At 53.0% G+C, this 10,260-nt stretch overlaps 2 protein-coding genes across 2 annotated transcripts in view; one reads left to right on the top strand and one right to left on the bottom strand.

Annotated features, from left to right (window-relative positions):
* LOC117245554 (basic proline-rich protein-like) overlaps nucleotides 1–382 on the bottom strand; it is a 2,409-nt gene extending 2,027 nt beyond the window's left edge. The window contains exons 1-2 of the mRNA XM_033520015.1: nucleotides 275–382; nucleotides 16–148 (exon numbers count right to left, since the gene is read on the bottom strand). Of these exons, the coding sequence (XP_033375906.1) occupies nucleotides 16–148; nucleotides 275–382 (241 nt within the window). The remainder of the gene's footprint in view (nucleotides 1–15; nucleotides 149–274) is intronic.
* The window catches only part of EZH1 (enhancer of zeste 1 polycomb repressive complex 2 subunit), an 11,914-nt gene continuing 1,697 nt past the window's right edge, over nucleotides 44–10,260 (top strand). Inside the window, exons 1-17 of the mRNA XM_015651103.3 lie at nucleotides 44–597; nucleotides 946–1,074; nucleotides 1,359–1,478; nucleotides 1,972–2,092; nucleotides 2,775–2,948; nucleotides 3,822–3,924; nucleotides 4,190–4,353; nucleotides 5,126–5,217; nucleotides 5,784–5,958; nucleotides 6,391–6,587; nucleotides 6,988–7,079; nucleotides 7,619–7,659; nucleotides 8,077–8,202; nucleotides 8,712–8,890; nucleotides 9,386–9,481; nucleotides 9,831–9,912; nucleotides 10,044–10,124. Coding sequence (XP_015506589.1) covers nucleotides 481–597; nucleotides 946–1,074; nucleotides 1,359–1,478; nucleotides 1,972–2,092; nucleotides 2,775–2,948; nucleotides 3,822–3,924; nucleotides 4,190–4,353; nucleotides 5,126–5,217; nucleotides 5,784–5,958; nucleotides 6,391–6,587; nucleotides 6,988–7,079; nucleotides 7,619–7,659; nucleotides 8,077–8,202; nucleotides 8,712–8,890; nucleotides 9,386–9,481; nucleotides 9,831–9,912; nucleotides 10,044–10,124 — 2,089 coding nt within the window. The 5' untranslated portion in view covers nucleotides 44–480. The remainder of the gene's footprint in view (nucleotides 598–945; nucleotides 1,075–1,358; nucleotides 1,479–1,971; nucleotides 2,093–2,774; nucleotides 2,949–3,821; nucleotides 3,925–4,189; nucleotides 4,354–5,125; nucleotides 5,218–5,783; nucleotides 5,959–6,390; nucleotides 6,588–6,987; nucleotides 7,080–7,618; nucleotides 7,660–8,076; nucleotides 8,203–8,711; nucleotides 8,891–9,385; nucleotides 9,482–9,830; nucleotides 9,913–10,043; nucleotides 10,125–10,260) is intronic.

Raw genomic sequence — 10,260 nt, 5'->3', positions numbered from 1 at the left:
GGGTCCCCGTGGTACCGGGGGCAGGGAGTTGCCGGGCTCGGACCCGCTCCCCCGGCCCGGCGGCGCCGCCGCCGGTCTCGGTTCTCTCCGGGTCCGGTTGTCGGGCGCGGGGAGCGCTCGGGCCCGGCCGGAGCGGCAGGAAGGGCGGCTGGAGTGGACCCGCGGCTCTCCGGAGCCGTGTCCCGGGGGAGGGCGGGGACCCCAGCACCCCCCGGGCTCACGTGCTGCCCCGGGAGCTCGGGGGACAGGAGCGAGCGGTTCTGGTCAGCAGAACCTCGCTGCTGTCCCGGGCCTGTCCGTGCGCTTCGGCTGTGGCTGTTCCGCAGTCAGGAGCACTGCAGAGCGACGCCGTTATTTTGCTTGGTTTAAGTCTATGATGCATAGAGTGTTTTTTCCATTCACGGGGGTGTTTTTCTAATATCACTTCTTTCGGGGTTGAGTTCTCTGTTATTAATATTCTTTCTGTACTGTTTCAGAAAAATGGAAATTACCACTCCTCCGACATCCAAGTGTATCATGTACTGGAAAAGGAAAGTAAAGTCCGAGTACATGCGTCTGCGGCAGCTCAAGAGGTTCCAGGCAAACATGGGAGCAAAGGTACAGCCACAGCAAGGACTGGGCTGAGATGCCCCAAAAGGGCTTCATTTCAGCTCATAGTGTCTGAATGGTGCCAGAGGGTGTCAGCAAGGTGAATTGCTAAATTGTGCTTGACTTGCAAGCTGGATCAACAGGAAGAGATGCCACTTGTCCTCGTGCTCTGTCTTGAGCCATGTGGGCAGCAGCTGTCGCACACATGAGGCCATTGAACAAGCACTGGTGTAACTGCAGCAAGAGAGCTCATTTCCAGTTGGTTTTTACAGGATCTCCCTGCTGAACCCTTTCAGTGCTGTGGGAGTTCTCAGTGGGTTTCCTTAAAAGTCTGAGAGCTCCTTTCTCTCCTTTCAGGCTCTCTTTGTGGCCAACTTTGCGAAGGTTCATGAAAAGACTCAAATCCTTAATGAAGACTGGAAGAAGCTTCGTGTGCAGCCGGTGCAGCTGATGAAGCCAGTCAGCGGGCACCCATTCCTGAAACAGGTGTGCAGAGGAAAAGGGGGAGCAACAGCAAGTGGGGACTGGAACCAGGACTCTGTGGGGATGTGGATGAGTTTTAGTCTGTACTGTCCTAGGTCAGTGTCAGGCCATGCCTCACGCTTCTGGAATGCAGAAATGGACAAAAAGTACCCCCAAGGCTTTTTCCTGTGATGGAGTCCACAGAGTGGATGTGGGGCTTCTGTGTTTGTTCTGAATTCAGTTTTCCTCAGGCTATGGCAGCCTCCCAGGGTGGTTCCTCACTGACCTTCTCTGTATTTGTATTCCAGTGCACTGTTGAGAGCATTTTCCCAGGATTTTCAAGCCAGACACTGTACATGAGGACTCTGAACACAGTGGCACTGGTGCCCATCATGTACTCCTGGTCCCCTCTTCAGCAGAATTTCATGGTACGTGGGAAGTGTGGGGTCTCAGTGAGGTCAGTGTCTGACTGTTGCACAAGTTTCCCAACTGTGGTTCTTCATCCCACTTGTTTCAGTCAACATCTGCTTGAGAGATGATGGAAAGTGATGCTTTAGTTGCTTGTTTTGTAGAGTCCCACAAGCCAGCCTTGTAATCACACTACCCAGCTATTCTCCTTTACACGTGACTTCTTGACAGAGTCACCATTGTTTCATAGGATTCGAGGACTAAATATATTTTTGGGGGGATTTTGTTTGTTTGTGTTTTTTCCTAATATTTTTATTTCCCTTTATATGAAGAGTTTTATTTCTTAGGCAGGTCTTTCCTTTCTTTCTGGGTTACAGTGGGATAGCACTGATGTTTCAGTGATGAGACATCTGAACCTTTGCTCTGTTTCTGAGGGACCAGAAAAGCCTTGGGCACAGCCCCATTGGGGTCAGCAAACACTGCTTTTCTGAGTTGTGTTTGATCTCTCTTCAGGTGGAGGATGAAACAGTTCTGTGCAATATCCCTTACATGGGCGACGAGGTGAAGGAGGAAGATGAAACTTTCATTGAAGAGCTTATTAATAACTATGATGGGAAAGTTCATGGAGAGGAAGGTAACCTGGGAGCAGCCAGCTCTGTCCACTCCAGGCCAGGTTGGATGGGGCTTGGAGCAACCTGGTCTAGTGGCCTGTCCATGGCAGGGGTGGAACAAGATGAGCTTTAAGATCCCCTCCAACCCAAACCTTCCTATGGTTCTGTGATTCAGTGTCTTGAAAATAACATATCCAAGTAGTTCAGAAGTCAAAAGGTGGCAGCAGCAACCAGCTTTTCTGTGGGAGCTCTCAGAGCAGGGAAACAGGATGGTGCTTGTTGTTGTCCTTTACAAGGGCACATTCCTGCCTTTCAATATCTCACTCTGTTTTAATGCCTGGAGTGCTCTGGAGCCAGTCCTCCTGTGTACAGGGATTCACAGGTGTCCTCTGGGATGCTGAAAATGTGCTAGAGAGGAGTAGCTCAGCAACCCTGTTCTGCTTGTTGCTTTAGCCAAGAGTTTAATCAATGAAAAGCGCTGTCTGCCCCATCATAAAATTGCTCAGGGGGGAGGAAGACAGGGAAAACTGGTGTGGCCTGTCCCCAGATTGCTGAAAACTATACACCACTACTGACTCTAGAGCTAAAATCCCATCTACCCAAAAACCCAGAAAGGCTCTGGTGGGTAGCAGAGCACGTTGATTTGTGGTTTGCCATGGCGAGAAATGAGAAAGGTGGTGGCACTCCCACTTGTGTGTGTTTCAGAAATGATCTCAGGGTCAGTCCTCATCAGTGATGCTGTGTTCCTGGAGCTGGTGAATGCTCTGAATCAGTACTCGGATGAGGAAGAGGAAGGACACAATGATTCTGAGGTGAAACAGGAGGATGGAAAAGAGGAGCTTCCAGTGACAAGGAAAAGAAAGCGAACCGCAGTGGAAGGTGGGTTTGGCCCCCAGAGAAGTGGGGATTATGTTGGTTGTGTTTCTGTCCTGCCCAGCCTGAGCACTGGGCACTGCTCTCCTGCCATCACTGGGTTGCTAATGTGTTGCCAAGAGCAGTTCCAGCGTGATAAGTTCTGTGGCAGAAGGGAAATGGTCTGTTCTCACTGTCTGCTGTGGACAGGAGAAGAAATCACCATCTGAAAGTGTGGTGAAAAGTAATTCATATGAGTCATCTGAAAACCCACTTCCTGGTGAGATTAGCAGAGCTGGGTGTTATGTGAGAGGCTGCGGGATGTTTTCAAGGGCTGGTCTGGCAAGCACCTGTCAGGGAGGTGTGGGTGGGTCTGTTTCTGTGGGAGGCAGGGAGATGGACATTTTCAAATCCCTTCCCGACCTGCTTTCCATGTATTAGTCTTCCTCTTCCCTCTCCTGTGCCACCTGGAGCTCTTGTTGCCTAGAGGAAGTTCTGGTTTGTGGGATTTTCATGTGTCCTCGATGACCTTCTGAATGCTGCTGGGTAATTTTGTCGTTGTCCCTGATCTGGAGTGATGCAGGTGGCATAAACACCAACACTTTCCTGGATCTAGAAAAGCACTGTCTGCAAGTTCTGCCCTGGCAGAAATAAATAGTAATAGTGCTTAGGAAAAGATGGTGCTTCCATCAGTACATCGTGCTGCACTGAAAGTGGCCTAGGCACTGCTTCTGGAAATACCTCAGCCTGGTTGCAGGACACAAGGTTCATCTGTTTTGCATTGAATTACATTTCTGTCTTAAAATACAATCCTGAGCATCTCTGGAACTGCTGTGTGCAAGAAGGAAAGACCCATCCACATCAGCTTGACTGAAGAATTGTGTCTCCTCTTCTTTGTAGGTAACAAGAAGTGTTCCAAGAAGAGGTTCCCCAATGACATGATATTCACTGCTATTTCTTCCATGTTTCCTGAGTATGGCTTCCCAGAGGATATGAAAGAAAGGTAGAAAACCCCTGCACTGGTTGTCTATTCCCTTTCTCAGCAATAGTTGAGATCTTTGTTTCAGAGCCTTGCACTGTGGGCTGGCTGGGCCACAAAGCTCAGTGCCTGCAGGCTGTGTGGGCAGAGTGTGTTTTGAGTGTTAAAAACTGCACTTTGGCCTGCAGCTAGCTGGGCCAGAGCCCGAGGGGCCCGGATGGTGATGCAGGCATGTAAAGCTGTCACAAATGGGGAAAGCACATCCCTGGGTGTTTGTGTTTGTCAACAGGTACCGGGAGCTCACAGAGGTGTCAGACCCCAACGTGCTGCCGCCGCAGTGCACTCCCAACATCGACGGGCCGTGCGCCAAGTCGGTGCAGCGGGAGCAGTCCCTGCACTCCTTCCACACCCTCTTCTGCCGCCGCTGCTTCAAATACGACTGCTTTCTGCATCGTAAGTGCCATCTCAGCCGGACGCTTCCCTAGAGCCCTTTCTCCTCAGTTTTCCTCTGCACACCTTGCTTAGTCCGTGCTGGAGTCTCTGGAGGGTGGTGCCTCATGAGTTTGCAGTGGGGCCTTAGGAGCTGACAGGTGCCCAGAAGCATTTTGTACAGATGGCTCCGCTCTTTGCTCCCACGGATGGCAGACCGACGCGCGTGGCCGTCCCCTCTCCACGCTCAGCACGCCGCGTCCGAGCTCCCGGCAGTTTGTGCAGTAGTCCTGCCGCCACCAGACTTTGCTCTTGCTTTGCAGAAGCTCGTCAGTGAAAGGCATGAATGTTTCACTGCCAAAGTCTGGACATGCCCCTGTGTTTTGTTGCCTCCCTGGAACTTACAGCTTCGTCTTAGTCATGTTCCTGCGGTTGGTCCTGCCAAAGCCTTTTGGATACTGATTAGCTGCTGGACCTGCTGTTCTCCAGGTCTAAGGGCTTCTTTGGGAAGTCACAGGACTTTTTTCCAGTGAATTATTTATTAAAATATATAATATTAATATGACGTGGTCTTTTTGTTTCAGTGTGAAAGCTGATCCTTCTCCTTTGGCCTCTCCTTCCCAAGCTGCCTGGTCCCCGTTGTGGGTTGGAGCAGGGTTACCCTGCAGGTCTGGTCACCTCAGGCCCTGCTGCCAGGGGAACCTTCAGGCACACAGGCTTCTGCTTCCTGTCCCTTGCAGAGTGGGAGGAGACTCTTGGAGAATGCTAATAGTAAAGATAACTGTTACTTTTTCAGCTTTTCATGCTACTCCTAATGTGTACAAACGAAAGAATAGAGAGACCAAGATTGAGCCAGATCCTTGCGGCGCAGACTGTTTCCTCTGGCTGGTATGTTTCTGTGTCACTGCTTTAGAAAGCATGAGAGAAGTGCCCTGGCCAGCTCTGCTCTGCAGAGCTCTGTGGATCTTTTTCACAACTTGGATGATTTTTTCAGAATTAATTCTGGTCCTTGTTGGATTCAGAGGAGCATGAATGCAAATGCAGACCTTACCAGATGCCTATTATAGCAGATCTCCAACAAAGACTAATTCCAGAGCTGGCAGATGGGAAATGGTGTGACAGGTGATTTCTCTGGATTCAGTGCAGTGTTAGAGAAGTTAAGCCCATGTTAAAAAGGAGCAGAGCGAGAAGCCAGGAGGATCCAGAGGAGTGGGCTGGGGATTCAGGCCCAGGGAGCCTCTGCTGATGGGCAGTGATGACACAGGGAACAAAATGGGAACCTGCAACACAAGCAGCTGGCAGGGTTTGGCACTTGCTGAAGGGACCACATGTGGCCAGCCTCTTCCACCTGCTCTTGGTAGTGGCAGGACAGGGCTTGTCCCAGGGCCTGTGGAAAAGCCTTCCTGCATTCCCTGGTCATCTGCCACCTGTCTTGTCTTCTGCTCTGCTTGCAGGAAGGAGCCAAGGAGTTTGCTGCACTGCACAACCCCCGATCCAAGTGCTCAGGCCGTCGCCGCCGGCGGCACCACGTGGTGGGCGCATCCTGCTCCAACACCCCGGCTGTCACCGAGACCAGGGAGGGCGACAGCGACCGCGACACGGGCAATGAGTGGGCCTCTAGCTCCTCGGGTATGGTGCCAGTCCTGAGACAACCCTCTCCTCTCTGTGTGGGCAGTGAGGGCAGGCAGCTCCTCGCAGCTGGAGTTCTCCCAGGCTCCCCTCTGATTCCTGCACAGCTGGAGAATTTGGAGTTAGCAGTCAGTGTTCCCAACAAACCTGAGCAACACCAGCCCTGCCCTTGCTGCTGTGGGATTCACTGGGAAGGGATTCCCAGGAAGGAGGAATGTTGCTAGGCAAAGCAAGAGCTTTGCTGGGACCTGCAAAGCCCAGAGCAAGCCCTTGGCTCCTGAGCACTGTGCCTGGCCAGAAGCAGAAGTGTGGAGCTGAGAGTGCAGCGCAGGGTTGCAGGGCACTATGGGGGGACCACTTCACCCCAAAATCACCATGGCCAAGTGCCTTCTTCCAGAATGTGTTTGGTTTAACATCTGCCTTTCCTGCCAGAGGCCAACTCTCGCTGCCAAACCCCGACTAAGCAGAAGCTGAGCCCTGCCTCTTCCCAGCTGTTTGCGGTGGAGACACCACAGGAGCCCGTGGAGTGGACAGGAGCTGAGGAGTCGCTCTTCCGTGTCTTCCATGGCACCTACTTCAACAACTTCTGCTCAATCGCCAGGCTGCTGGGGACAAAGACCTGCAAGCAGGTGGGTGCCCAGAGCAGGCAATGCAGCAGCAAGAGAGGGACCAGGGCCAGAGCCACTGCCTGTTGGTTTAATTTCTCTGCCACAAACCTCCCTGAGGAAGGTGCCACATCAGTGCTTTTGGAGTTCAGGGTGTTACTGTGCAGCAGTGCTGCTGTTGGCAGAGTGAGCCCTGTGTGTATTGTGGGTTCCCTCCCATGTGCAGTGTCACAGCCAGGTGTACAAGCACTGGTTTTCCAGGCAGGAGGAGGCAGTGTGCCATAGGCAGGAAAATGGGGCAGAGCTGCTGCTCTCTGGGCCCATGCCTGGGAGCCTTGCTGTGCTTACTCACATTGTCCTTGTGCTTTTGATAAAACAACTTCAATGCACTGAACTTGTTTCTTCTTTTTGTGTTCTTCGGTAGGTCTTTCAGTTTGCAGTGAAGGAATCACTTATAACGAAACTGCCAACAAATGAGTTAATGAATCCATCCCAGAAGAAGAAAAGAAAGCACAGGCAAGTGTTGGACAAGCTTGTTTTGTTCTTAAAATGCAACCAGATCCGCTGCTTTTTGTGCCAACGCATTCCTGGTAATCCCCATCTGGCTCCCATCTGTGTGCACGTCCTGCTGTCACATGGGGCTGCTGGTGCTGCTGCTGGGCGCTGGCCCTGGCCCAGCTCCAGGGCTGCTGCTCTGCCTGGGGGCTCAGTGGCCCTGCAGCCCCAGGCTCAGCTCGAGGATAGGGCAGCACTGGCTGCTGGTCCTGGTGCCACTTCCCTCACAGAAGCCTCAGCCTCAGCTCCCTGACTTGTAACCCACTTTGTGTGTTGATCCCAATGTGTCCAGTATTATTTTGGCTCTGGTGTTTGACTTAAAGAGCTTCTGCTGCAGCTGCATCACTCTCATCTCTCTCCACTTCATGGTGGCTGCTGATAATTAATGCATGAATCTGCCAGGCCAATCTCTGCTGTGCTGGCTGCAGGTGCTGAGTGGCGCTGGCCAGCTCTCCCTGATTGCAAATGCATCCCCTCAACCTTCTCTGCTCCCTTTGCAGGCTGTGGGCTGCACACTGCAGGAAGATCCAGCTGAAGAAAGGTAGTGTTGGCTGTGGCTGTGTCCTGGGAGGTTTGTGAGGGTTGAGTTCTCCAGCTCTGACTGCCACAGTGGGATGGCCATGTCCCGCTCGCCAGCCTGGCAGGTCCAGCAGCGTGGAGGGGGTGCCTGCCCCTGGCCAGGCTCCTTGGGGTGCTGGGGGCATCATGGCTGTCCCAGTATCCACTGCATGTGCAGCAGGGTTTGCTGCAGCCAGGGGAGGCTGAGGGCTGGTGTGCAGCCCTGCTGTGGACTGGGCTGTGGTCAGTGAGCACAGCCATGTGTGCCTGTGGGAGCTGAGTGCTGCCAGCCTCCCTGCCCAATGTAGGCAGATGGGCAGCTTGCACCTTCTTGGCTCCAGAGCCCTGCCCTTGCTGCAACATGCAGTTTCCAATCTTGGCATTTCTCTTCTTGTTCCAGATAATTCACCAACCCAGGTGTACAACTACCAGCCCTGTGACCACCCTGAGCATCCCTGTGACAGCTCCTGCCCTTGCATCATGACTCAGAATTTCTGTGAGAAGTTCTGCCAGTGCAACCCTGACTGTAAGAAGAGGTCAAGGACTATTGGGCAGGAAGGCAGCCAGCTCTCCTGGCACAGAGCACAGGGAGGGTGCATAGCTGGGGCTTGCTACTTTATCCCTGCACTCACTGCTCTGCCCATCCACAGCAGTTCTGTTAGCAGCCTGCTAAAGTCCAAAAGGAAATGGTTCTATTCTGCCATGCAGCTGTTGGCAGCTGAGAGACACTCCTGTTAGTGCTCATCCCTGTGTCTGTATTCTGTGGGTGCTGCTGCTGGTCTCCTGTGAGCAGGATGTGCCTCAGGCAGTTTGGGTGGGCAGCTGGGTCACTGCTTTGCCATGTTTGTTTTTCCTGTCTGGGCTTCCATTCCCAGCTCTGCAATGGAGAAAACAGCCAGACTTTATTCTGTCCCTGCCCAAAGCCTGCCAGGGCAAGATCTGGCTGGGGAGGAGCAGTTGGGGCAGAGACCCTGCATGGTCCCTGTGTTCTCTGCCAAACTTCACACTGCAAACCCATGGTCTGTGTTGCTACAGGTCAGAACCGCTTCCCAGGCTGCCGCTGTAAGACCCAGTGCAACACCAAGCAGTGCCCCTGCTACCTGGCTGTGCGGGAGTGTGACCCAGACCTCTGCCTCACCTGTGGAGCTTCAGAGCACTGGGACTGCAAGGTGGTCTCCTGCAAGAACTGCAGCATCCAGCGAGGCCTCAAAAAGGTATTGACAGCAGCGTGGCAGGGGCTGCCTCAGGGCAGAGCTGACACACATCTGCTGCTGCTGCTGTTGGGGGGAAGCAATTTCCCTGCAGCTGCTGGAGTGCCAGAATCTGGAAAAGAAGCTGCTCTGCCCTGGGCCTCTGTAACACTTACTCTGGCGTAGGGATTGTGGATTTGAAAATCAGGAGATGGGAGTTACGTGAGGAATGGTGAGAGCAAGGGAGTGTATAAAGTGACTCTAGAGAACGATTTAGTCTTGAATTCTGCTGGTCAGAGCAAGGAATTGCACATTAAAAAAAAGGGAAATTCAGAGAAAGTTACAAATTAGTGTGTGTCAGGTCTTGTGCAGCTCCAAGTAATGGTGTAAGTCTGTGTGGAGCTGTGTGTCACCATAAGGAGATGCTGGGTGGACACTGGCTCCCCTCTGCCCCCATGATCTGTTTGCTGTGGTGCTGTATCTGCCAGCTGTGCTCATTTCCTTTCATTTTGGTTCCAGCATTTGTTGCTGGCCCCATCAGATGTGGCTGGCTGGGGGACTTTCATCAAGGAGGCTGTGCAGAAGAACGAGTTCATCTCTGAGTACTGCGGGGAGGTCAGTGCTGCTGGCCAGGCACGCAGGGACTGCGTGTGGTGGGACAGCTTCCTTTGACTGTGGGGTCAGCTGCCTTCCCTGGCTTGGCTGTGCCCATGGGCTCTCTCTGACCAGGCCTGGAGATGGAGCCTTGTGCTATCTGGGGTCATGTCTCAGTACCTCTGGCCCTCCACTGTGGAGGGGCGTGCTGTGTGTGTGCTGCTGCCTGAGAGCCCTGCTCTGGCCTCTACCCCTTCCCCGGGAACCCTGACAAGTTCCTGCCCATGAGGTGGGAGGGAGAGCAGGAGGCAGGCGAGCACTTGGCTCAGCCCTCAGCTACTGAGTCTCTCAAGGTGATCTCCCTCCACAGCTCATTTCACAGGATGAGGCTGACAGGCGAGGAAAGGTCTACGACAAGTACATGTCCAGCTTCCTCTTCAACCTCAACAATGGTAACTTCCTGAGGTTGCCAGGGGTGGAGAGGCCAGGGCTGCTGGCCAGGTGGGCAGGCTCAGCCCACCTCTTCCCTGGGTGACAGGCCTGGCTTTACACCATGGTTTCTTTTTTTTTTCTTTTTAAATAGATTTTGTTGTTGACGCTACTCGCAAAGGAAATAAAATCCGCTTTGCCAACCACTCGGTGAACCCCAATTGCTACGCGAAAGGTGAGGTCCCCCTGCCCAGCTGGGCCAGGCAGGCCATGGTGCTGCAAGAGCTCCAGCCCTAGCTGCAGCTGCACATCTGATGTTGTATCTCTGATGTTGTATATCTCTGGTGTATCTCTGATGTTGTGTATCTCTG

The sequence above is a fragment of the Parus major genome, chromosome 27 (genome assembly GCF_001522545.3).
Source record: "Parus major isolate Abel chromosome 27, Parus_major1.1, whole genome shotgun sequence".
Lineage (NCBI taxonomy): Eukaryota > Metazoa > Chordata > Aves > Passeriformes > Paridae > Parus > Parus major.
Note: the sequence above shows the minus strand (reverse complement) of the source record. Positions and strands in the feature narration are given on the sequence as shown.